Source organism: Varanus komodoensis, unplaced genomic scaffold, assembly GCF_004798865.1.
Source record: "Varanus komodoensis strain SLA01 unplaced genomic scaffold, ASM479886v1 scaffold23, whole genome shotgun sequence".
In the NCBI taxonomy this organism is placed as follows: domain Eukaryota; kingdom Metazoa; phylum Chordata; class Lepidosauria; order Squamata; family Varanidae; genus Varanus; species Varanus komodoensis.
The window spans coordinates 4736933-4763253 of NW_025335627.1; the positions used below are offsets into that span (position 1 = coordinate 4736933).

Sequence of the window (26321 nt, forward strand, 5' to 3'; positions counted from 1 at the left end):
TGGCTACCTGAAGGAGCGCTTACGTCCATATATGCCCGCCCGCCCCCAGAGATCTGCGGCAGAGGCCCTTCTCCGGGAACCCTCCGTGAAGGAAATTAGGAGGGTAGGTACTCGGAGGAGGGCTTTCTCTGGTGGCGCCCAATCTATGGAATGCGCTCCCCAGAGAGGTCCGCCTGGCGCCGTCGTTATTTGTTTTTCAGCGCCAGGTGAAGACCTTTTTATTCAAGCATCATTTTAATTGCTAATATTATTTTTATTTTAAAGTTTTTTGGCCAGGGCGACTTATTTTATATTGTTAATTCGTTTTATATTTTTAGTGTATTATATTTTAATTGATGTTTTGTGAGCCGCCCCAAGGCTTCGGCGAATGGGGCAGCATAGAAATTTTCTAAATAAATAAATAAATAGGTAGATTCCATGGCAGGACCAATTTGTCTGTCTCCCTGTCCACTCGCATCCCTCCAAGATCAGGACCCTTTTTCAGGCATTGATACATTTGTCCCTGTCAAAAAAAATATGGGTAGACCAGTCCAAAGAGCCGTTTAAAAAGCCATTTGGCAGCCGTCAAAGCTCCATGCTCTCATGAAAGTGATTTTCCCAAGGGACTAGAGCATGGGCCCTCAAACTACGGCCTGTAGGCCGGATCCAGCCCACCATGCTGATTTATCCGGCCTGCCTCAGAGCTTTTGGACTTGCTTGGAGAAAACGATCTCCAAGTGAGTCCAAAAGCTCTGAGGCGGCACAGGCGTACTCAGTGGGGAGATGGGCGCGATTGCAGGCGCGCTCATGCAGGGAAGATGGGCGCAATCGCGGACGTGCTGGAGGGGGAGATGGCTGCAATGATGTCTGCCTTCCGTGCATGAACATGCCTGCGATCACGCCTGCCTTCCCTGCACAAGTGCGATCATGTCCATCTTCCCCCTCAGCACAATCGCAGACATTGTAGCTATGCCCCTTGAATATGGACATGCTCTTCCACACCTCATCTTGGGCTTCTGCTGCAGCCCAAGCAAGCGGAGCAAACATTTTTTAATTTTTAATTGTTTTTTAAATTTTAATTATTTTAATTAATGTTAATTGACTTTTAATGTGCAGTGTGCATAGGAATTTGTTCAGATGTTTTTCAAACTATAGTCTGGCCTCCCAGAAGTCTGAGGGACAGTGAACTGACCCCCTGTTTAAAAAGTTTGAGGACCCCTGGACTAGAATCTCAGGAAAAGTGGAAAAATGTGAGGAACCTGACAAGTGTCTGGTCCAAAGAAAAGCCCTAGAAAATCAAGTGGAGTGGGGAATCTATTAGTCTCCCCCTTTGGTTAGCAAAGATTCGGCCAGGACGTTCAGCCAGGACATCTCCAATTATATTGTTTTTATATGTTTAATATGTATTTATTTATTGTTGTGAGCCGCCCCGAGGCTTCAGTGAATGGGGCAGCATAGACGCTTACTAAATAAATAAATAAATAAATAAATAAGTGTTTGAGGTTTTGGTTTCTCTTGACAGCTCACCTTTTGACAGCTGTCAAGAGAAAGCAACATGAAAAGCACATCTCTTTACAGCTCCTCTGCCTCAGTGCATGTGATGGGTGCCTGGTGCTTTGCCAACAAACAGCACCGGGACATTGCCCAGACGAGGCTTGCCATTTCAGACCCTTGCCAGTGCATTTGTGCAAGTTCAACCAAAAAATTGACGAGAAACATTCAAAAACCTTTGGGCAGGTTTTGTTTGTGTGTACATGTTTTAAAGTGATGCACCAGCTTTGGCACTCTCATGCGTCCCACCTGGGGAGCCCTGGGGAAGAGTTATGTAAGAACCAGCTCTTCCCCTCAGAAGCTGCCTTGGCAATGAAGGTCTTCCAGTGTTGATGAAGCACTCCTGGTCTACTGGACCTGGAACTCTGCTCCTGTTTCCACCTGTGCTTCCAGACCCTGCCTGCACCTCCTCCTGCTCTGATCCTCAAGGTACCGGCTTTCCCTGGTTTGACTTGCCTTCCTTGGTTCTCTGACCCTCAGCCTGCTTTTGATGATGCTACGTTCTGTACCAACTTGACTGGTATCTTGACTCCCCGCTTGGACCTTTTGGACTGTGTACTGGACCTGCCCTTGCCATGCCCTGTCTGCCTGGGTCCCGGTGCCTTCATCTGCTAGTCAGTTGCCCCCACCCCAGATGGTGACAGTCATTCAGTGTGCAGTTACAGCCTAAGGTATATACCAGAGAAAAGGATATGATTCTTTCTCAAGTAGGACAACAGCATTGTTTCTGGATCAGCATTCTTCTCCATTATCTGTAAAAATGGAACAAGATCAAACTAATGCTTTTATTAGATATTTATTTTCTGTATTTTATTGTTGGTTGCTTTTAATATTGTTAACCTTGTTTTAATAAATAAATAAATAAAACCTCCCAGAATTTATATAAATGAACAATGAGATTTAAATAGAATTAAATAAAATAGTTACCATATTGAATAATCCTCAAGGGATTCATGTGTCTTTGCTTGGCAATTCTTTTTTAATTCCCTTCCCTTCAGACTTCCCTCTCCAGATGGGTGTGGCAGGACTCCCTCTCTACCCTTTCACTTCCTCTCTCTTTATGGTGATGCTTTGGCAGCCTTTTCTTTCTCCTCTTTTGTTTCTTCTCTATTATAATGACAATTTTCCACAGTAATTTTTAAAAATTAATAGGTTTTATGTCAGTTCATTCATAAGTATGGGTTATTCATAACTTGTATGTTCATAACTTGGGGACTGCCTATATACAATCCTGAAGGAGCAGCCTTTTCATCATTAGATCTCTTATACCTCTAGAAAATGGGATTTGGCTGGCATTGCTTTTCCTTTCAACAACACTGCAAGCAGTTGAAGATTATAGTAGCTGCTATTAAACTATTAATATTGAATAGGTTGGCTATCCTATGCATTATCTAAAAGCAATCCAAATAACATAGATATCAGAGACTGACAGCAGGTGTTTCTCAACAGTGGGCTTATACACCTAGCAATCAAAATGCATTTTGCAGCTATTCTATGTTTTTCTTATGAGTTTGTCTGCATCAAGAGAGATCAGAAGAAGTGATGAGAAACAAGAGGGTTAAAGATCTGAAGGCGACGTACAAGCACCTTGTAAAATGTTTCAAAAAGGGCAGGACAATGACACTTTGAGAGTACTCAGAATCCCCAAACTTAATCACACCATGGGTAGTTTCATCATTCAACTGAATCCATGAACAGCTAGCAGAATGTTTTTCCCTACTTATATTTCACAAGTATCTTGGCCAAAGAGAGCAAAAGCAAAAATAAGCCCCTGTATCTTATTAACATATAATTTAGAGGAGGGTGGTTGGATAATTGAATGTGGTAAGCATTTAAAACAGAAAAATAAAGTATTGAAAGTATGTTTATGCCACAGAAGGCAACTTTTCTTACGGATCACCCCATGCAAGAGGAAGAATGACTACCCCAGTTGCTAAGAGGCAGGGAAAAAGTTCCTTCGATTTCAGGATTGTGTCGCACAGTGAAGTCCTGAGGGTTGTTAAACTGACTGTACACCATTCCAAGGAGAACTTATATGGTTACTCTGGAATGGTGAGACGCTTGCCTTAGGTGGCAATTTTTACTGGATGCCAGTAAAGGCTGCCTCAATGTCATTTATGGTTTTTTCCTTTTTACAGCAAATGCATGGTATCCAATTTGACACTACTGTTAACATGAATTGCATTGTCCCAGCATAAACAACCTCTCCTGCATCACCAATTACATTTACTGCCATGATGGGTTTCCCCCCAAAAACCTGTTATGTTAGCAAATATTGTTCATTTTCTGTAGCACACTGTAGTTTACATTAACAGTAGTATTGAACTGGATACTGTCCAATGTGTACTGCCTGTACAGTATGCCTTGGATACTGAAATGTGCAGGACTGGCCCTGATCAAATTTCTGCTTATAGGAAAAGTAATCCCTAAAATGTATGAAAATTTTGGAGAAGACACGAACTACCCATTACCTTACAGAGGCTGGGATATATAGGTCTGAATATGTTGAGAGCTGTAGGCCTTTGCTCAGTGTAAACGTTCAAGATATTATGCAGTAGATGTTTTAATACCACCATGCTCAAAATACATGTATATGAAATCAAGTTTTAGAAAGTACTTGCATATTAAACACTACTGATTCCTGATTGCTATAAATATAATGCAACAAGTTTTGAACATAATTTAGCTATTTGTTTTACAATTAACAAACAACCAAGCATGAATATCAGTGCCACACATATTCAACAGCCCATACATTGTATTAGTTTGAAATAGTACAGGAAACCCCATCCCACTTCTAACAGTCCACAACTCTAATTAAATCATTTTCTTAAATCAAAATGCAGCAAGTTACACGTACAGGATTTTGTTAGCTAACACTTCCATTAATCCTTTGTAAATGACATACCTTTTTTTGATTAACGAAAAATAGTAGTTCATTAGATTCTCTAGTTGCATGGAGAGCCATGATAGAATCCCCAAAATGTAATTAGATAGGAAGACAAAACTCTTCTGTCCACTCTCAGGCAAATGATAAATGCATGATCTGATAACCATTTATCTACAGTAAGGGGAGGGCCTTATCAAGAAATATGGGTGGAGACAGATGGCGGCTGACAAGGGCAGAAGCTGGTAGAAGTATGGCCTTGCTAAGAGTTTGAAACTTTTTATTTTTAATTTGAACCATTTAATCATGCACTAGCCCACTAGCCAGTCCTGATACCACTAGCAGTCCTGATAATGGTAGATGGCCTATTGTCCAAGCAATCAGTGAGGCAGATTGTTCAATATAGCATTCTCTCTTAAATCTTTTGTTTCCAGTTTTGAAAAAGTGCACAAGAGTCAGAAGCAGATGTTTCAACTTCCAACACTGAACTGTATCTTTCAGGAAGTGTGAATCTTTTTTCCTTGAATTAGCAACACTCTACCTTGCTCTTACTCAGGCCCTACCCCAGGGGTCCTCAAACTATTTCAACTGGAGGCCAGTTGAAAGGTGCTGGCAATGGGCATGGGCCGCCAAGGTGGTGCAGGCAAGGGGTGTGGGCCGGACCGGACCGGAGTGGGGGGGGGCACGGAGAGGCACCAGCTTACTTGCAAGGACATCCTTTTCTCCGAGCGAGTCCAAAACGATCTCCGTACGAGCAAGCTGCCGCCTCGTCACATGCATGTGTGCGCATGCACGGCGAGGCCAAAACCTCTATGGAGGGGTGGATAAATGGGCATGGTGGGCCGAATCTGGCCCACGGGCCATAGTTTGAGGACCCATGCCCTAACCTGTTGAGACTTCCTCCTCCGGCTGTTGACTGAAGACTATGTACAATGGGCAGGAGACTCTTCTAAAGGAGCCATCCCACAAAGAGAAGGGCCTTCTCGGTGACTGCCCCCCCTTATGAAATGAGCTCCCCAGAGAAATTTGCCTAGCACCATCATTACTCTCTTTCCAGTGCCAAGTGAAAACATTTCCCTAGGCATTTTAACAATAAATTTTAACAATACATTTTGAGAACTAATTTTAATGTCTGTAACAATGTATTATCTCATGGTTGTCTCCCTACTGGATTTAATGGTTTTACTGTAATGACTTGTTGATTTATGATAGTTGTTTTTATGGACTGATTGTTTTTATTAGCTTTCTTTTTAAAATGATGGTGCAAGTGTTGCAAGAGGCCCAAAGATTCCACTTGGAATAGGGGGCGGCATACAATTGTAATAAATAAATGACAGAGCATGAACCCCACTGAACTCAGTTAATTTTTGTTTTAACCTGCTTCGAATGCACATGTTTAGAGGATTGCAGTGACGACACAAGGAAAATCACAGGAGATTAAGGTTCAAGTACCCCTTGCCAACTAACTGGATGCCGAAATGAGGGGGAAAAACAAACCAGGCAAAGCCCTCCCCGGTTCTTCCAAAGCGCCTCGTCCCTGAAATCGGTAACATTTGTGTTTATTGCTATAGTTACAGCTATTGCTAGCAGCAGCATTTTGCCACTGTCGGGGGGGCACGCTACGTGCTGTCACAACGAGCGCTCCCGCGCGCCCCCGCCCCGTCGGGGCGGAGCAGTTACAGCCGACACCCCCGCGGGAGGAACGCGGCGCACAGCCCTGCCCGCCTCGCCTCCCCCGCCAGAAATGGCGGCGGCCGGGCAGCGCGAGCCTGGACGCGAGGGGGCGGGGCCTCTCGCCGCCCTGCGTGACCGGGGGGCGGAGCCGGCCCGAGCTGCGAAGGTAACGGACGGCTCAGCAGAGGGGTGTCGCCGTCGCTTCCGGGTTTCCCCTCCCAGAGGAAGCCGCCGTTCGGCGCCGGTGGCTCCGCGTTCGTCACGCCTCTCCGCCGCCTTTTCCCGGTGGCCAAACGACGGCGCGGCGGCGGCGGAGTGGGGGGCTGGGGAGGAGGGAGCCGCTGGTTCAGGCCTTCTCTCTCCTTTCGTCCACGTTCCGGGTTGGGTGCTCTGCTCGGGCCCCTCATCTGTTGCCAGGAGCGGAAAATAATAGGAAATAATGAGGAGGAGGTGCGCGTCTTTTCCACGGGCGGAGACCGGCTGGGCTGGGCGTGGCGGGGGAGAGCAGAGCTGGGCGACTCGCCGCGCAGGCAACTTGCTCAGGCATTCGCCCTCTTGCTTTGCGTGTTGGTACCGTTTAACTCCGCAGGAGTTTCTTCTGAATAGTCGTGCCTGGGGCTGGGCTGCGAGCCTCCCTAAATCGCCATTGCATTCTGGATTGTGGAGTTCTTCCTACCCAGCAGCGTTAGTTAACCCCCGCCCCCCTCCGGTCTGTCTGGTTTTGTTTTGTTTTGCTTAATGTCTAGAAGACATGGTGTTTTCGTTCACTGGGCACCTGTTTAGCCTTATTGACAGTGTTAGTAGGTGTCTAGGGGTGCTTCCTTTTGTGACTTTCTGGGCACCATTGATCTGGCACATACATAGAAGTTGGCAAATGCGGTTCTCCGTACAGTGATGCACACTGGGGCAAAAGATCTCAACTTCTTGATAATGAGATCTGAGCTAGAAGTGACTGATCAAGATGCAGATCTTGGGGTCGTAGTAAGGCAGATCAATGACAGCATCCATCCAGTGTGTAGCTGCTGTGAATAAGGCAAATTCCATATGTGATGTAATTAAAAAAGGAAAATGAGCAAGAGTATATTGCCCTTAAATGTATGGCGTGACTACACACTTTTGGTCACTGCACCTATGAAAGGATATTGCAGAGTAGGGAAAAATGCAGAACAGAGCACTTAAGGATGCTTACATATATCCAACGCATGGACCAAGGTGTGGTAGGAGTGCCTTGGACTGTGCATTTGATCGCATTCATTCATTCATTCATTCATTCATTCATTTATTTATTTATTTATTACAAGCATTTGTATCCCATCCTTTTGCTGGAGTGCTCAGGATGGCTTACATAGTATAAAATTTCAGTAATACAATAATAAAACCACAATTATTAAAACATCTAAAATTGAACATTATAAACTAAAAAATAAGAATGGAAAAATAGGAAGTGTGACTGTGAAAACAAAAAGAAAACAAAAAAAATCTTAAAATGTCTAAAACCCTTAATTGTGAAAATGATGGTTAAATAAAAAGGTCTTTACCTGGTGCCAGAAGGAGTATAACATCGGTCCCAGGTGGACCTCTCTGGGGAGCGCATTCCTAAATGACAGTTTTGGGCCATCTTTATGAAGCCCTAGGTAGGGGGAATCCCAGTTAATTGGCATTGTTCTTTATGCAATTGTTGCAAGGAAGGACAGGATGAGGCCTTGGCTTTCAAAGTCCCAGCTCAGGTTGTAGGACTTTGGATCTGGGGCTCCAAAGTAACCTATGGCAGGGTTAGGATTGCACCCTAATATGATTTGGGGCTAAAACAACTCTTCATAGACATTTCTAATATTTTATTTATTTATTTATTTATTTAAAGTTTTTGTATGCCGTCCCCTTGCTATATAGCCTTGGGACAGCTCACACAAATAAATATCATACAAATACAAAATTAAAACCCGGAAACACCCCAGCTGCACAATTAAAACCTATAAATATTACACATTGTTAAAATACTGCTTGAATAAAAAGGTCTTAGCCTGGCACCGAAAAACAAATAACGGTGCCAGGCGGACCTCTCTGGGGAGCGCATTCCACAGATGGAGCACCACCACAGAGAAAGCCCTCCTCCGGGTACTTTGCTTCCTGATGTCTCTCCCAGAGGAAGGCCTCTGCTGCCAATCTCAAGGGGCAGGAGGGCAAATATGGAAGCAGGCGTTCCTTCAGGTATCCAGGTCCCAATATGTGGAACTATTTAGTGTAGAAAAGAGACAAATAAGAGGAGACATGATAGGAGAATACTGTATAAAATTATGCAAGTTGTGGAGAAAGTGGATATGGAGACATTTTTTTCTTCTTATAATAATAGGGCCTGGGGTCATCCCATAGTTGGTGGGAGGGCTCAGAAAGGATAAAAACAAGAACTTCACACTGAATATAGTTAAACTAGGGAATTGATTTCTACAAGATGTAGTGATGGTCACCAGATTGGATGGCTTTAAAATAGTTTGGACAAATTCATGGATGAGTCCTGATGGCTGTATACTGCCTTCTGTATCAGAAGCAGTATGTCTGCATACAGCAATTGCTGGGGAACATGGGTTAGGGGTGCTACCCAAGGGCAGTTGGTTGGCTATGTGAACAGAATGCTAGCCTTGATGGACCATGTTCTGATCCAGCATGTAATTAATTGCTAGCCCTAGGAGTCCTCCGTCTTGAGAATTGTAAATGACATCTTCCATATGTAACCCTCCTGTGTTTTTCTGTCACAGTCTTCTCTCTTTTTACCACAGAAAATGCTTTAGAGAGAGAGAGAGAATGTTAGTGTCTTATAATGGGTAGTGAAAGGAGCCATCTATCTAGAAGCACATTTAAGCCTTTTATTATTTATTAATTAAAATATCGATAAACCATCCTTTCTTCTTGGAAATGCTAAAGTGGCATCTGATAGGAATGACTATAAATTGTCATCTAAAAACATGTTTTATCAGCTCCAAAGTGTTCTCCCTTATTTGTATGAATTTTTAGTTGTAACAAAGGTCTTACGCTACACAGGAATTGAATTTGGGACCTTCCGCATGCTACGGTCTCTATTCTTTCTATGCAGTGCCATCTTACTCTGCATCTTTACTCAAAAGTGAATACTGCTGAGTTTAGTTGGTGCTATTCTGAACTAAGGAAATATGCATGTTATTGCAGCCTGAACTTCTCACAGCTCAGACACTTCCAGTACTACCAATCAATAGATGAGTGTCTGTTTTGTCTGTTTCTCTACATCTGATACTTTGTGGGGAGAAAAAACAAAGCAGCAGCAGCAATGGGGAGCACAGGAGGGTTACAAAATGGGAAAAGACGTCTGGATGGCCTTCCCCAACACTGTTGAATGAGGAAGGAGGATTATATAATAGATGCCTCATCTGGAAGCCCCTTCAGTGTTTGGGATTGTGCATTGAATAGTTACTTTCATAGGATATTGGACAAAGCAATAGAACCTTGGGTTAGCATGAACAATTCTTGTAATACATCATGCCTTATGGGCAGATTTCCATCTCCAATTAAATGTTAAATGAGCAGGAGGAAAGAGAGACTTAAGTTGAAAAGTCCTCATTATTACAGGGTTTAGTTATAAGAGGAAATTGGTTTTGAGGAGCTGTGCAATATTAACTTGAAGTGCCTGCAGTTCTTGTCATATAGCCAGCTATAATTATTGCTGAATGTGTAGAAGCAGATTTTGTGTTTGTTTGCTTTTCCTGAAACCCCCCTCCCCCCCCACACACACAATTATGTAGACTGATTCAGGAAATCAGTCACATTATGTTGATTGTACAGTAGTGTTAAGTTCTTGACCTGCAAATGCTTCCAGTTTTCAGTATATACTGAAATGCTTAAGTTTTAATGTTAATTATAGGTGGTGGGATTTTCAGTTCTGTATTATGGACATCTTTAGTCTATTTGACTGTTTTATTGTAATGGTAGAGACAAAAAACTTGAACTACTACAATTTAAAGGTGTTATATCCACTAATGGAGGTAGTGTCATCATCCAGCCCTTTGCTGCTTACCTGCAAAATTCATTATATCTCCCTCTCACAGGAATTCCTGGTTTGCACCACTAGATTCCTTACTGGGCATCTTTTACATCCATGCAATTGCCCTTTCCTTGCTAGAACAGGTTTAAGTGTCCTTACACAGAAATGAGAGGAAACACCAGGGCACCAAAAGTATTCCTTTTTGGTAGTTGTACAAACTGGAACACTAATATTTTTCTTATTTAATGACCTTGCATATAATTTTTACAACTCTTACAGGTTTGAAAGTAGAAAATCCAGTCGGCATCATTAGTTGCAACTAGAATGGAGAACAGCAAAAGTGAAGAAGTGGTAGATATTATTCACCTTAATGTTGGAGGTTATATATATACTGCTAGGCGTGAATCTTTATGTCGTTATAAGGAATCAATGCTAGCATCTATGTTCAGTGGACGGTTTCCTCTAAAAATGGATGACTCAGGTAAAAAACATAAATTGTAAATAGCTTAAAGTTGAAGATCTGTTGAAGAGGGTTCATCAGAGGGAAAAGAATTCATTATACACGGGCATTGAGTTAGGAGGGCCAATATCTATACAACCAACAAGTGCCAGATTGTTTCTGTTTACTTAACTTTTGTGTCACAATAAAAATATTTTACACCTTCACAGTACTGAGGATTTTGTGTACATCAAGTGCTAAAAATGCCAATTTAATCCATTTCAGTTCCCAATTTTGAGACAACAACATATGGAAAAGTCAAAGTGGGGTGAATTCCCATTGCAAGGCACTGTATGGCTTTTAAACAATCTTTATTCTACTACTAAGGAAGATATGCTGGAATATGTTTGCATGATGATTTGATAGGTTGGAGATATTTATTTATTTCTATGCTGCCCAATAGCCAAAGATCTCTAAGTGGTTTACAACAGTTTAGTTACAATAAATCACACACCTTTATTAAAGTATATTTCAAGAGTATGGGGTTATTTTGAACTAAAGAAACATTCTGCTGTAGTAGTTAGAATACTGGACTAGAATTAGGCAAACCTGGCTTCAGATATTCATTTAGTCATCAAGTTCAGTGAGTCATTTTGGGCCAGTCACATTCTCAACCTAACCTGTCTGACAAGGCTATTACGAGAGTAAAAAGAGGTGAAAAAACCTGTTTACTGTCTTAAGTGGTATACCCTGGAGAAAAAGCAAGATAAACCTATAAAAAACAAATACTTTTATTTCCCTTTTCAGGAGCATGCCTTATTGAGCGAGATGGCAGCCTTTTTAAATACCTCTTAGATTACCTTCATGGAGAAGTTCGGCTTCCAGAAGACAAGCAGACACGACTTGCATTGCAGGAAGAAGCAGATTACTTTGGCATTCCTTATCCTTGCAGTCTTGCTGATCATTTGGCTAATGAAATGGAGACATACTCCTCAAGATTAAATATAGAACTTAAAAAGGTCTTGGAATTTTCTTACACTTGTAAAGTTTAGTGTGTTAGATGGACAAGCAGAGGGTTAGCAATGGGTCCTGCCTCTAATGCTGGAATACGTACCACCTTTACTCTTATAACGGAGTTGGGATCATTTCCTCAGTTTATTGTGTTCAGGATGTCAGGGAGTGGGTGAGAAGAGTAGTTAAAATGCAGATGGCCATTTAAAAGACTAAAGTAAATGTAGTTTAATGTTGGTGTTATATCTTGCAATGTCCTCAGTCCAGTAGTATAAAATACTCCATATGTTTTGAAATTCTGTATAGGTTTAATCAGAATATTACAACAATAGTATAAAGTATTCAGTACTGCATTTGAATTACACTGTTTTCTCTAGAACAGTTATAACATAGTTGAACGACAAGCCTCTGCAAAAATCTTCTCTTCACTGTTATATTCAGTAGATTACTTTGATCATCCAGAGTAATACTCCGACTAAAAAGGTGTTACATTATACTCTGTTACTCAGAGTAGAAGCAATAAGAATGCAGTCCTATGCATATTTGCTTTAGGGTAAATACTGCTGATAGTGGAATTTGTGACTAGATAGACATATGATGAGGTTGTACTCTTGTACTATTTTAAAAAAACCAAATATGGAAAAATATCTAAGATATCACATAACTATGTTATTTGACCTTGTTTATATATCTGTATCTTTTTTCCCAGGTACTCACTGATTTTTGTGACTCTTATGGTTTAATATGTTCTAAGCCTACAGTTTGGGTCTTACACTATCTCAACAGTTCGGGTGCAAGTTGTGAGAGTAGAATAATTGGTGTATTTACCACAAAAGCAGATGGTACAACTGCAGTTGAAAAGGAACTGGGAGGAAGAATTCATAGTAAAAATATATACAAGAGGTGAGAATCTTCACAGCCACAGACAGTATCCTTAGGCTTACTATCCGTCAGTAACAAATCACATTGGACTAATAGGAGCAGGAAGTTAGTACATCATAGTGCAACACAAAGACTAGCTCAAACTTGCTTCTGGAATAGGTCAATGAAACTCCCTTCTTAGCATCACTGAATTGTCCCAATGCAGAAGCATTTGTCTACTTCCTTGTTGCTCTGTGAAATACTAACTTTTGGTTACACTAACACTTGTCACTGCTAGTGTAAGGGCAGCACTGACATTGCCATGTATAGTTGTAATTGAGTTAATTTGTGAAAAACTTGTATTTTCTTTCTAGAGGATACTTACACATTTATAAAGATCCCTTTGCACATCTCTGTCTAGTGTGCTTTTGGAGTTCAGAAATGTTTAGTTATATAAATTCTCTTGGGTTGCACTATTATTCTCGCTTACCTATGAGTAAACCATTGCACTTAATAGAATTTACTTCTGAATAGACAGTTCTAGGATTTTCTGTTAGTTAATATAAATAATTTAATATTAAATACTCTGGGTCTTAACTAGTTGTAAGGAAAAACAAAGACCAGGAATGTCTAAATACATCTCTCCCAGAAAATGAATTTAGATCAGGGGTCTCAAACTCAACTTACCTGGGGGCCGCTGGAAGTAGAGTCTGGGTGAGGCTGGGCCGCATCAAGTATTCCACCACCACGGTGGGGGTGGGCCACTCATCCCGCGGCCGGCCTGGGCGCTGCCAGCACTTTGAAGACCGCAGGGCCCCTCCCCCGTGCCCTGCCCGTCCCAGCAATTGGCCCACAGGCCATGAGTTTGAGACCCCTGATTTAGATATTTGTAAGAGAATATTCAGAAGTGTCTGATATTGCATCCCAAACCAGCTCTTTATTTGTTGTGTACTTTGTTAGTTTTGATCTTGGTACACAAAAAGCAAGTAAAGGAAAATTAAAATACTGCATTTCTTCAATGTTCTGCACTCGTGCTCTAATCTAGTGCAGGAGTATGCTTTTTTGAATAAATGAAATCACTGAAGCTTAAGCAGTCAGAGGCCTTTGAGACTAATGCTAGTGTGGTTGTCTCTCCTTTGACAGAGTGGTTTATGATTTGTTGTTAAACTTCCCATCTGTTTTAGAAAAATAGTGGTTTCCATGTTTCTTTATGAAGTAAAATTTCATAGCAGTGGCACATTACACACACATGCTGTAGTTTTATATATGTGCAGATACAGAGTATGGGGGAAACCTGTATACAGCCATAAGAATAAATGTCTATAATCACATGATTCTTTTAAGTATAAAGAATATTCCCCCAGTCTGCTGAAAAACTTTAAAACAAATTATTATTGGTTTAAAATAATATTGGTTATTATATTTAAACAATTGTGCTTTAATTGAAAGCAATAAAATCAAGAACTTTAAAAATATACAAAATTGCATATTTTAAAGGACTAAATTGAAAATATGCCTCTCTTTACCATTTCCAAATGCATAGTTCTCGAGGGAGCGAATTCCATATTTTGAAGGAAAGATCGGAGAAAGCCTGTTCACGTGTGCCTAACAACCGGCCTCTCCTGTATAACTTTATACCCAGGCAAGTTTATAGTGAGACAGGCAGTCCCTTACATAGTCAGACATTTGAGGCTCTAAAGGTTAGAACCTTGAATTGCACCCATAAAGGACTGGGCAACCAATGCAGCCCTTTTCTGACTCAAAATGATCCCAATAGCATGTACCAGTTAGTAATCCAACTGCCACATTTTATACCAGTTGAAAATTCTTGACATTGTTCATGGGTAACCCAATGTAGAGCACACTGCAATAATCTAAACGTTGATGCTTTACATTATACAAAGTTGTAGGTTTTTTTAAATTTTTGCTATAACTGTTTCAGACATCAGCAGATTTCAAATTTGCAAAGTAATGTGATTTCTTTCTACCATTTTCTTTAGAGAAGCTGGAAGCAATGTCCAATACATCTGGAGTTATTATTCAGTCACCGAATTGAAAAAGATGTTGGATGCCTTTGAGTCATGGGAAGGGAGAGGTATATTGTTTTTAAATGGTATTTTCTTCAAAAAATATACGTATTTATCCTGAATTAAGTGTCAATTACTGAAGGATTATTAGGGTTTGTTTTCAGTTCTCCCTGAAAGAAATCCATAAAGGGATAGTCTGATAAGCTGTGTTTGGTAGGAAATCTTGAGTTTGGCAGAATCCTGTGTTATAGCAGTATTAATTTATTTAAAAATGTATACTCTGCTTAAATTAGTTCCATGGGCTCTTAGCAACTGGTTTTTCCTTACAGTTCTACAGGAGCTAGGATAGATACATATCAGATACAGTGCAGACATATATTTTTGGAATATCATTAAAAGTTTGTATATTTATTTTGAAAGTCAAGAGAAAATTTTTGCAGACAGTTTGCATTCAATTGTACTATAAATGTTCTAGAGGAAACATAGTGCTGTGGTGTGGCATGGTGGTTAAAGTGTGGGGCTGGTTACTTTGGAAAACCACCAACTAGTCTCCATTTGCCATGGAGCTCACTGGGTCAGTCATTTACTCTCAGTCTAACCTACCTCACAGGGTTGTAGTGAGGATAAAATGGAATGGGGAGAACTATATAAGCCTCCTTGGGCTCCTCACAAGAGGAGCATAAGCAGAATATAAATTTCCTGAAGTAGGAAAAATGGTTCAGGAATGAAGGATGTTTTACCCTAGTGATGCAGTTACCAAATAGAGCATTATAATGAACTCTTGAAAGATACCTGGTAACCAAATGAGCTAGCTGGTCACTGACCAAGTCTTCGATGATATTGACTGTCTTGCAGTCAGGTGTTATGCCTAGTTCCAGGGTCTGAATGTTTCTCTTGGTTCTCCTAGAGTTCCCAATAGCTTCTGATACCATTGACCATAGTATCCTTTTCAGGAGGCTGTCTCCATTATTTTACAGAGCTTTTGCTCTTATTTTGGTGGCTGGTCCAGAAGGTGGTGCTGAGTGACTCTAGTTCTGCCCAGTGGAGACTCTTTTGTGGTGTCTCTCGGGGTTCAGGTGTTGCCCTATGCCTTCTAACAACTTCATGGAACAGCTGGGAAAAGTTGTCTAGGGGGAAGGAGGGAAGCATCACTGATATGCAGATGACACTCAGTTCTACCACTCCTTTTCATTAAATGTAGGGGAGGCAGGGATTATCCTGAATCAGTGTTGGCCTTACTAATGGCCTGGATGGGGACCAATAAATAGGAACTCAGTCCATACAAGATGGAGGTTCTGTTCTGTTCATCTGTCCAGTTAAGTGACATTCAACCTGCTCTAAATAGAGTCGCAACCTCAGCCCCAGAAGGAGCAGGTTCGTAGGCCAGGGGTGATTATAAATCCAGCTCTGTCACTTGAAAAAGCGAATGGCTTCAGTGACTCAATATGTTTTTTTATCAGCTTTAGCTAATATACCAGCTACAAGCCAACCTGAATAAAGATAGCTTGACTACCTTTATCCATCCACTAGAAACTTCCCACTTGGGTTATTGCAACATTTTATATGTGAATCACCTCTGAAGATGGGTGAAATCAGAGCACGGAGCATTCTTGTGGATGAACACCTTAATGTGGTGAGGGGGGTTTGAGAGTGTCAGAGAAGTCAAGAGCAATGCTGCAAGGAGACCAGACTGTCTCACTAGTTTGGTCTCCTAGTAGCAGCATCCAAAGCAGAATGGTCAAAGGTGAGTCACACCAGACTGAGATACATCCATTGTCTTGAGGAGTAAAGGTTATCTCAACAGAAGAGAACTGAATCAAATCAATTAGAACTTGTGGAAAACTTACCAACATAAACCATCATTCAAGTCTGTGCTCCAGCAACAAATGCCAAAGAAAAAGAAATTGAAAACTTTTGTGCAAGCATCCAAAAGGAAATTGATAACACATCAAAACAAGACAATGTTGATATATGTAACTAGAAACCACAACAACTAAAGATTGGAAAAATAAGTTGGGAGAGTATGCAGTGATGGCAAAATTAACTAATTATGTAAATAGAAGACCGATTGAAAAAATTAATGACAAATGGAAATTCCGTTATACCCAGTATAATTAATAGGATGTAAAAGAAAGCTCTTTAAAAAGTAGTTGATAATTTATAGTTGATTTGAAGCAATTGGAAAACATTTATTGGTACACACTACAGAATAATAACTCCTTTTTTCTGAACTTCCATAGAGTATTGAATGATAGAAAGATAGATATTTTTGCTCTCTTTGAAATGTGTGGGCTTGATTGTATTGGTTATACTTGTTCAAACTCCCTTGGCAAGTTATATATTTATACATCCTTCTTCTGTATTCCATTCATATCAACAAAACAATAAAAATAATACATATAAAGAAAAAGATCACTAATAGAAGCATAGTGCCAAAGTAGAATTTCAGTAATATTCCTGAAGAATTTAAAGTTCGCACAGAATAGATTTGCATTACTGAACTCAGTTGACCATAAACTAGAAGGACTGTGAACTGCAACCAGAGATGCTATTCGGGAAGAATGCAAAAGGAAAATTCCTGTAGCAAAAAGAAAAAGCCTAGATAGATGGCAGACAAAACACTAAGGACAGGCAAGAAGCAGAAGGTGACAGAACTAGAGTCAGAATTCTGAATGCAGCTTTTCAGCAACTGTCACATGGAGACAAAAAGAAAGATTATATTGGCCAGTGAAAAGAAATAGAACTACAAAAGAGGGAAGACAAGAGACCTCTTCCAGAAGATTTAAGAAATCAAATTAAATTCAAACCCAGATTTAGGGATGCTGAAAGACCAACAGGAGCATAGTAACTGTCTTGGATAAAATAAAGAGAAGATGGAAAAATATGGAAGATTGATACAGAAAAGATAAAAAGATAGATTCCTTCAAAAAGGAACCCTATGGGGAAGAACCTACAGCATTAGAAATTCAAGTAAAAGTTGTTTTGAAAGCATTTGGAAGGAATAAAATACCCAGAGTAGATAGGGTACCAATAGAACTATTCCAAGCTGCAGAGACTAAATCAGTCCAAATACAAACAAGAATATACCAATAAACAAAATACCAGCACTTTTGTGAAGAACAGAACATTTTGGAGGGAAATCTTTTATAGAATCAGCACAAGTCAGAAACAACAGTACATAGCAAGGAACAATAAATCCAGTGACCCTATTGGAACTGGGATATTAATGAGTATGTTACTCCAGTGCTATGTCAACTGAACTGGTTGCTAGTCAGTTTCCAGGATCAATTCAAAGTTTTAATGCTGACCTCTCAAACCTTAAAAATGTTAGGACCAGTCTGTCTGAAGGAGTGCTAAGATTGTTTTTTGTCAGGTTGTTACTGCTCACAGTAGTATACTATGTGGTTACCAGGCAAAGAAACATCTCCAGTGCCTGCCCTGCAATCCCCCCAATGCACTTCCCAAGGAAAACTGCCTGGCATATTCATTGTAGACATTTATATGCTAGATGGAGATCTTTTCCTTTAATCAGGTACCTAAACTTTAATCTATTGCTTTGTTAATCTTAACTGCTGGCTGCTCATATGTTGGCCACTTAAATACTTTCAGTGTTTAATATTCTATTATTTTGAAACTTGTATTATTTTTCTCTATTTATTTTCCTGTAAATTATGTAAAAATCATAAAAATATTATGATTGTAAATTGCACAGTTGGGTGGTATGTATGACAGTGAGTTTTGTTAAAACAGTTCCAAATATGACATTTGTCTGGGAATACATTGTGAATAATGTATCTGAAATTACAAGGTGTCAGTTACTGGCGAGTACCACAGGAACTAATAGAATGTTGGACTCTTGAAGAACAACCTTTGAAAGGAAATGTGGAAAACATGTCACCAGTTTGTAAAAGGTACATCCCATTAATCATGGTTGTAGAAAACTCCATGTGTAGCAGAGACTATTACTGTGTTTTATTTTAAAAATAGCATTGCCACCCCTTAGAAGAAATAGGCATGTATAGTTTGATATCCTACTAATATTGGTATAAAATGAATTTTAAACTTATGTAGAAAAGTCAAATTGAAAACTACAATCTTGTAAATGATAAGGCCTTCATCTGTGAATGTCATACAATAGGAAAATACGTAAATTGTAACAATGGAATCCACATATATTCATGTGATGGTCTACTTGCTATGTATTACATAGATCAGTGCCAGGCCAGTCACTAGCCCATTGCATGGCATAATTATAAGCACAAAACAGAACAACTGAAAATAGTCTGTAGTGAATATTGGATAATAAATGTTTTCTATATTTGAGCCAAATAAAACTGGTTCCAACCAGTATGTTGTCCTGGTTATTATCATTGATGGCTGAATATACATATTTGAATAATTATTCAGTATGCTAGAATAAAAGGAGTCTAGATTAGGAAGGAGGCATTTTCGATTGTGTTGAAGTTATGGTCTGCACAGAATTCCCCTAAGTATTAGACTCAGTTAATTTCTTTTATTTATAGGCGTATAATAGACCTTTCCGAAGAGGAAGACAGTCAACTGACCAATAGAACAATTCGCAGACCAATTCAGTTTTCTGGTCCCTCAACAAGTACCCGCATCAAAGTGAAGAACTCTGCTTCATTAAAAATAGTAGGTCCTACGTCTTCACATTCCCAGGTTATGCTCAAGAGACCTTGCAGAGAAAGATGTTTACCATGCAAAGAAGTATCAAAGAAAGTCTGTGGAAACTCCTCCTCATTGCCTAAAAACTCTTCGGCATCTGTTAGGGACACTGAAGATGAAGTGGTCTGTCAAAGGACCCTGAAAGCCCCCTTGCCCAAGAAGCCTGTAACCAATCGTGTAGTGAAGCTGAAGCGAATGCCACTCTGTAATGAATTATTGACACAACACTCTTCATCAGCACTGAGCAAGGTGACTGAGCAGCAAGTTCCATTGGTTGCAGTTGCTTCCACTTCTGCATCTCCAAAGTTTAATGAAGAGGACTTTGGGGTCCCCATGAAAAGTATAAATGTTAAAAATCATTTACCAAATAACCAGCTGGAGGATGAAGTATGAGGTTTATATGTGGACTGAGTTACTATCTTTGAAAGGCAAAATTTCTGATCTTAAGTGAGAAAACAAATGAAAGTGTCACACAGATTACATAGAATTCGGAAAGCCATTGACCTTTTTAATAGGTCAATTAAAGTATGAACAGTATACTTTTTCCAGTGTGCAGCACAAGGGGTACATGGAAATTTTTTATTCTATAAATGGATGTAGTCTGCATTGGTCATTTCTTACATTATCAAACGTGGGATGGTAGCCAATTTAATATATAATTTATGCCAGACTCTATGTACTCTGTGCTTTAAAAAGTCCAATTATTGTTCTTGATATACTTTTGTATAATTCTGGAATTACTACTTTTTGTGTAACTTATTCCTCAGCTACTTGTGGACAGTGGTGAAGGGCAAGAGAGGGCATTGAAACCTTTTTCCACAGTGCTAGAATTCTGACTGAGCAGTTCTCAGTATCTGGTTTTCAACAGGAATTACCCACATAATTTCAAGCATATCTTTGTGAATGTTAGGGTTTACAAGCGGCTTTAAAAAGCTTAGATTCTTGGATTCTACAAGCATTACCACATTATTTTGCTTTTCCATTATTTCCATGCTTCCATGAAATCACATGTGCAGCAGTGTAAATATATGTCTGGGATGATAAAATAGAAAGGACTTCAATTTAGCCTGCAATGATATTATTCCAGTCACCAGGGGAAAAAAAGATTTGACAACTTCTACAGGAACGTGGTTGATTTCTTCAGTGCTTCTTACAGGTAGGACCCTTTCTGATAACCAGCTGTGAAACAACCATGACCTTTGTTGCAGTAATGTCACTTAATGCATTTTCCTTGCCATTTCTTAATGGCCTTGTAAGCAGTTCTTTGTATTCTTGAAGTTTCCATTCCTTAGTCATTGCTGCCAATGATCAGTCCATGTCAGCTTTCATTTTCTGCTCCAAATCCCCTCAATTTTGTGCTCATCTTAAAATGTGATGATTAGAATGCCAGTGATCCTTCCTAGTGTCAAATGCAGCAATAGCATTATTCATGCTGCTGTTAATGACAATCTCTTTAATTTCCCCCTTAATATAGTATTTCATACACAGTAATTTAACATTGTAGATTGTAGCTTCAGTTTAGGCTAATTTGACTTTTAATCCTTAACCACGTTAAGCTTTCCCCAAGCTTTTGGTGTTCTTGGAGATTCGATGAGCTGCACTTTCCAATATATTAGATTGGTTTTTTGGATAGGCTATGGAATATGACTTGTAATTTTCTTTAACCTCTCGCACTGACTGCACAGGTTGTCATGAAACCAGTATTTGGTATTTCAGTATGATGTTTTTGCCTTTTGGATAAAAGCCCCGAAGTGAAATCAGTTTGTTGAAAATGTGCTAGGAGACAGTCCCAGCACGTACACCATCTGGAACTTGTGCACATGTTCCATTTGTCTCTGAGGATTTGTCTTCTGTTTAAGTAATTTGTGGCAGTTATTGTAAAGCACTGGATTATCAGCATAACTGTGGACTGGTGCCTTCACAGCATCAGTTGTGAGGAGCACTTCATAATTTACATAATAGTACATGTGTTGACAATGAATACTGGGAAGTGGTGCTCCACAAAACATTTGAGTCATTTTTTTTCTAATTACAGTTATTGTAAAGGAGCACTCCTGCACTTCTCAATTCACCCAGAGGCAAGCCTTCACCCTCAGTGTTTGCATGTAGATTGTGAGGAGATCTCTCTCTCTCTCTCTCTCCCTCTCTCTCTCCCTCTCTCTCCCTCTCCCTCTCTCTCTCTCTCTCTCTCACACACACACACACACACATTTACTTTGCAGTTAAGAATCTTCAGAGTTATTTTCAGCCTAGAACTGCCTAAAACCAAAACTTTACCGTATTGAAAGAAGAGCTTAACAAACTGACTATCAAACGATAGAAAATTTTGACTTTGGAAGGAAAACAGAGCTGGAATCATGCAAATTGAAGGATATGCCAGAGCGCCAGAACCACAAATCAGGGCTATGAAGGGCCTCCGCAGTAGATCTTAATTATTGGGAGGCAGTTTTCCCAGAAATTATCAAGACCCCGGCTATTGACTGCTTTGAACTAGACCATAAACCAATCAGTATTAGTATAGCTACTATACAATATTATATGAAACAATCAGTCCTTTGGCCACTAGATTGTTCCTGTAGACATTTCCAAACTGTCTTGAAAGGCAGACCCAGCTAGACTGGGTTAGAACAGTCCAGTCTGAAGGGAACCAAAACATGTATGACAGTGGCAAGGTCTCTGGCTTTACATAACAAATGTAGCTGCTGTATCAGCCCAAGCTAATAAAAGGCACCATGGAGCACAACTGCAAGCTGAGAGTTCAGAAGCAATGTTAGTTCAAACAGTACTCAAAATTATAAATTTAGACCTTTTATGAAAAAGTAGTTCCCATCCAGAACAGGTGTTTCTGAACGAGCTCATCTGAGTTTTCTCACAATTGTCTCTCTCTCACCTTTGCTACATTTTCCCCATTCCTGAAAAATTCTGCTGAAGCAGTAACTTGATCTGGAATGAGTGTAATCTCATTGGTATTCTAATGTTTGGGGAGTCCCTTGAGTGCTTTTGAGTTCATGAGTCATCCTAAAATAGTCACGATTAAAATAATTTTAAAGGTGCTAATAAAAATAAAATAATAAAGGCAGTGTTAATTAACAATAATCATGTTTTTGCAAATCTTTGTTTTGGGAATAAATAACTCTTCTCTGCAAAATAAGGTTAAGAATTATAGGACACATGTGTCCTTTTTTGATGTTCTTGGGACTGTGACCTTCTCTGTAGAATAGTTCATGATGTTATGTGATATTACCATTCACACAATTCAGTCCTATGAATATCTACTCAGAAATGAGTCCCATTTAGTTTATTGGGATTTAACGTGAAGTATTTACAGGGTTGCAGGCTAAATTACTCTCTTGTACAAAGATGCATAAGCATAAAAAGAGTTTTTTGATTCAGACCAAAGTCCCATCCGTTCTAACTTTCTGTTCACAGTGGCCAAACACCAACCAGTCGGAAGCCCACAAATAGAATGTAAGTATAATCGCACTTTCCCATTCATTCACTTTCCCTCAACCTACTTGGGCAATCTGAGCCTCAGTAGATACTGTTTTTTAATTGTTTCATTAACAGGCAAGAGTGAAACTGGGCAAGGAGGAAGAAATAACATTGAACAGTAGTCCAGCTTGCTTAGATCCATTTCCGTTGCAGTGCAGTATGCTCCCCATTATCCCCAACCTTACAGTGGTAGTATTATAAGGGTTCTAGATGTAAATTTCGGTATGAGAAAATTATTTACATGTGACTGAGCATGGGTTATACAGCCTGTTAGCTGTCATCAGGAGATGCAATTCATATGGCTTTAGTTAAATTAGCAATGGAGGAGTATGAAAACAAATTATTTAATATGATAAGCACATCATTGCTTTGGAATCTGTAGCATGACCTTGAACAATAGCTGGAAGATGCATATGTAACTGTTGTAGATAAGTTTATTAAGCTTGATTTTGATTCTTGTAAATGTCTGCTTTTATTTAGAACTATAGAGTCCTTTGGCATTTAGTGGTACAAAAAATGTTGGATCGAAAAACATTAAGATAAAAAAGAGCATGCTGTTCCAAAGCTGCTATAAATGGTTTTACAGAAACAAAAATGACTTAAATTGGTAAAGACATTAACTTCTAGTACATTAAGAAGCAATAGCATTTATAAATTAGTAGCAAAGTATTACTTATTATGATGAGAAGAGGGTGTGTGTAGATTTTAAGGACTGTGTATTGCAGAAAGCTTTGGTTTCCTGGGAACCCTTTTAGTGATTTATGGGGTGTGGGACAGGGATGGGAGTAAAATCAAGAATTCATCATTGGGATTGGTGGGCGGGTTTTGCTTCCATGGCAGTATTTGACTATAAATGTCATGTCCTAGTCTTTGCATCTCAAGCAGTACTTTCTAGCCAATGATAATGAGTTAGCTTCCAAGTACTTCATCTTTTTTCCATATGTACACTGACATAAACAGCATGTCAAAAAAACTTGGGGGGGATATAAGATTTTGGAAGTAATAACCAGAGTAAGAAGAAAATGATGTAGGTAAGAAAACACCAGGTATGGAACATAACTTACCTGTTGGTGACTTGACCATATCCTCTCATTTGTGGTCATTAGCAAATTGCTCTTTACTCTGAACTTGTGGAATGTTTTGTATTATAATCCCAGGTATGGAAATATCTGGTAGCAATACCATTGGAAGCCTCATAGTTTAATTTAGGACATTCCAAACAAAATGTGGCAGAAAACATAAGTTTGTAGTGAAAATGCTGTCTTTTCTAGCCCTGTGCTGTCTATTATCTTGGCAGCAGCTCCCACGTTCTTACCAGTGGATTTCCCTGAAATCCTCCAGCTGCGGATGGCAAGGTTTAAGCTTGTTCTTTATAGATGCATTCTTCCTTTCAGCAGGTCTCCACAAACAGATGTGAAGTGCCATCACCCCATTCTTTCTGGTGACACTCCACCTATTTGAGGCTCAGCCTTCCCTTCCTTTTCTTCCAGGTTCCCAAGTAACTGAACAAAGAAGATTAAGGAGATGTTTTCCACTTTGCACTAGCATGTCAAGCAGCTTAGGCAGGCCTCGGAGGGAGAATTGAAGGCACCAGCTAAGTCAACATCTGTGGATTTCTGCCACTGAAAAATGATTTCAGCATTTTGATTACTGTGGATGATTAAGTAAAACCAAGAAAATAAACTATCACTGAATCCAGGTAGTTTAGTTGTTGCAAAATATTAAAAAATCAGTTTAAATAGTTTATTTTAAAAAAGCAAACAACGTCTCTAACTTATGAGCTGAAATAGCTCACTTTTAAGTATAAAGTCTGGAATTTTGTAGTCTTTCCTTAGGGAAGATCCTCCTAATTGACAGACAGCCTTCAACAAGAACTGCACCAAGGGGAGATAGGAAAGACTTTCAGCTTCTAACTTTAGTGACACCACTTCAACTTTACATAAGTGTTTCTCATTTGCAGAAGAGTGGCATCATGGTTCTTGGCTATGGTCTGACTCCAGAACCTGAGGAGAAGGTGAGAGAAGAGTATTTCTGAAGAGAGAAACACTCTTCCTGGGCTTGGCTTGTCCCCTTGCCATCCAGAATGGAATAGCAGCCTGCACTGCTGCATATATTGTCACCTTCTGGTCAGGAGTTAAGACAAAGGAGCACTGTGCTGCCCACACAATTACCTTTTCACGGCACAAGCCCTTTCTTCCTCACCTTCTGGCTGGAAGTGTTTGGGAGGGAGGCCCCTCAGGTCCCAGCCTTAGGACCAGTCATCCAGTGTCTGCAGTCACAGGCATGCTTCAGCTTCCACATGGCTCAGGAAGGGGCCACCCTGGTTCACTGGTTTGCAGCAGCCATAGAGTGGTACGCAGCAGCAGCAACTGGAAACCTTGGTTGCCCAAGAGAGCAGGGAAGTAGCAACCCCAATGGATTCCATTAGGACTGTTAGCTGCAGGATTGTGATAGATGTTGCTGCTCTCTCCTATGCAGTGCCTCAGAAAGGCAGAAGCTGTTCTCATCATTACCTCTCCTGCCCCCTTTCCCACTTAGGAATTTGGAAGGAGCCAGACAACGGTACTGAGACCTGGGAAATTTGGTGAAAACAAAACAAAAAACAGGACTATTGATGAGGGTTACTCTTTGAAGGAGTGGTAAGGAGCAGCAATTCCTTGTTCTGATTATGATGCCTTTTGGAATTTAACCAGCTGAATGGACAACTACTACTGAAGAAAGGGCCTTTTTTATTTTAATTGAGAAACAGGACAATTCAGGAACTTCAAGACTTTCTGTGCTTTAAACTTAATCTAGGCTTGGCATAGAAATTTGTTGTATGGCATTTACTGGGCAGTAAGAGAAATTTTATGCCCTTTTCTCAAGGAAGTAGTGTTTGACAAGCCCAGAGCTGTTCCTGAGGAAACAAGGTTGACAGGATTTGGGGGTAAAATGAATCACTGACACCACTCCGCCTTTCCAACCTCCCCCATCATGGCTACTATTACCAGTACCACCACCAGAAACAAGTGAGGAACTGATTTTGTACAATGTGGCAGATTGCTAGTAGCAATCTGTAGCAAGTTGAGCCTGACAATTTCTACAAAGGCATATGTAATTTGGCAGATTTTTTCTTCTTTGTTTTTTAAACTGGCCATCCCTACTTGATCATAGGACATTCAGGTGCCCTTGAGAAAATTATTGTGCTTCAGTCTTAATTATTCAGTGAGTTGCAAGGTTATGAATATGTCTAATACTTTAATTGACTATTTGTTCTTGAAGTGGACATTTCAAATGCTGTGCTTATTGGGCATGGATTCCCCATGGCTGCAAATGAGAAATACAGACGAGTAAACATTTCCCTTAAGAGCCTGCACATGGATACCTGGGGGAAATTCTACCGAACTCAACTGGATTTATTTCTGAGCAGATGTACACAGGATTACAATGTTAAGAACTGTATCACTAGTATTTTCTTGGTTGTCTCTTATTTTATTCCTTTTTTGCCATGACTGTTCTGGACAATAAGTTACAGTGTTTCTGAAAACAGGACAGAAGGTGCTTCCCATTGTAAGAAATCTGACCATTTATCTATTTGTACCCACATCAGTATGTTTCTTCTTCCCTTTTTGAAGAAAAGAGAGATTGATGAAATCCTTCAGAAACTTGATGTGATGATTCCCAGCCTCAAGATGAGAACTCTTCAGCACTTTGCACAGGAGTAAC

At 39.9% G+C, this 26321-nt stretch overlaps 2 protein-coding genes across 9 annotated transcripts in view; one reads left to right on the plus strand and one right to left on the minus strand.

Moving 5' to 3' along the window:
• Positions 1-4498, minus strand: part of AOX1 (aldehyde oxidase 1) — a 62297-nt gene extending 57799 nt beyond the window's left edge. Inside the window, exons 1-2 of the mRNA XM_044431888.1 lie at positions 4439-4498; positions 2210-2282 (exon numbers count right to left, since the gene is read on the minus strand). Coding sequence (XP_044287823.1) covers positions 2210-2282; positions 4439-4498 — 133 coding nt within the window. The remainder of the gene's footprint in view (positions 1-2209; positions 2283-4438) is intronic.
• A 1729-nt stretch (positions 4499-6227) lies between these two features.
• On the plus strand, positions 6228-24314 carry KCTD18 (potassium channel tetramerization domain containing 18). 8 transcript variants are annotated; one of them, XM_044431852.1, is made up of 11 exons: positions 6273-6541; positions 10380-10581; positions 11347-11558; positions 12260-12453; positions 13955-14053; positions 14412-14506; positions 18247-18349; positions 18962-19373; positions 20141-20280; positions 22554-22592; positions 24107-24314. In XM_044431852.1, the coding sequence occupies exons 2-9, from the start codon at positions 10425-10427 to the stop codon at positions 20171-20173; spliced, it is 1305 nt and encodes a 434-aa protein (XP_044287787.1). In that variant the 5' UTR covers positions 6273-6541; positions 10380-10424; the 3' UTR covers positions 20174-20280; positions 22554-22592; positions 24107-24314. The 8 variants fall into 8 exon arrangements, with proteins under 8 accessions (XP_044287783.1, XP_044287787.1, XP_044287788.1 ...); XM_044431848.1 differs by lacking the exon at positions 6273-6541 and adding an exon at positions 6228-6257 and having other exon boundaries at positions 18962-20280; XM_044431846.1 differs by having other exon boundaries at positions 6274-6541; positions 18962-20280.
• Positions 24315-26321: the final 2007 nt, after the last annotated feature.

Excerpts from the sequence above, each read along its gene's own strand:
- KCTD18 (XM_044431848.1), top strand. The coding sequence starts at position 10,425 with ATGGAGAACAGCAAAAGTGAAGAAGTGGTAGATATTATTCACCTTAAT. Across the intron at positions 10,582-11,346 it reads TCTAAAAATGGATGACTCAG|GAGCATGCCTTATTGAGCGA; the intron begins GTAAAAAACATA and ends TTCCCTTTTCAG. Across the intron at positions 14,054-14,411 it reads CTGTATAACTTTATACCCAG|AGAAGCTGGAAGCAATGTCC; the intron begins GCAAGTTTATAG and ends CATTTTCTTTAG.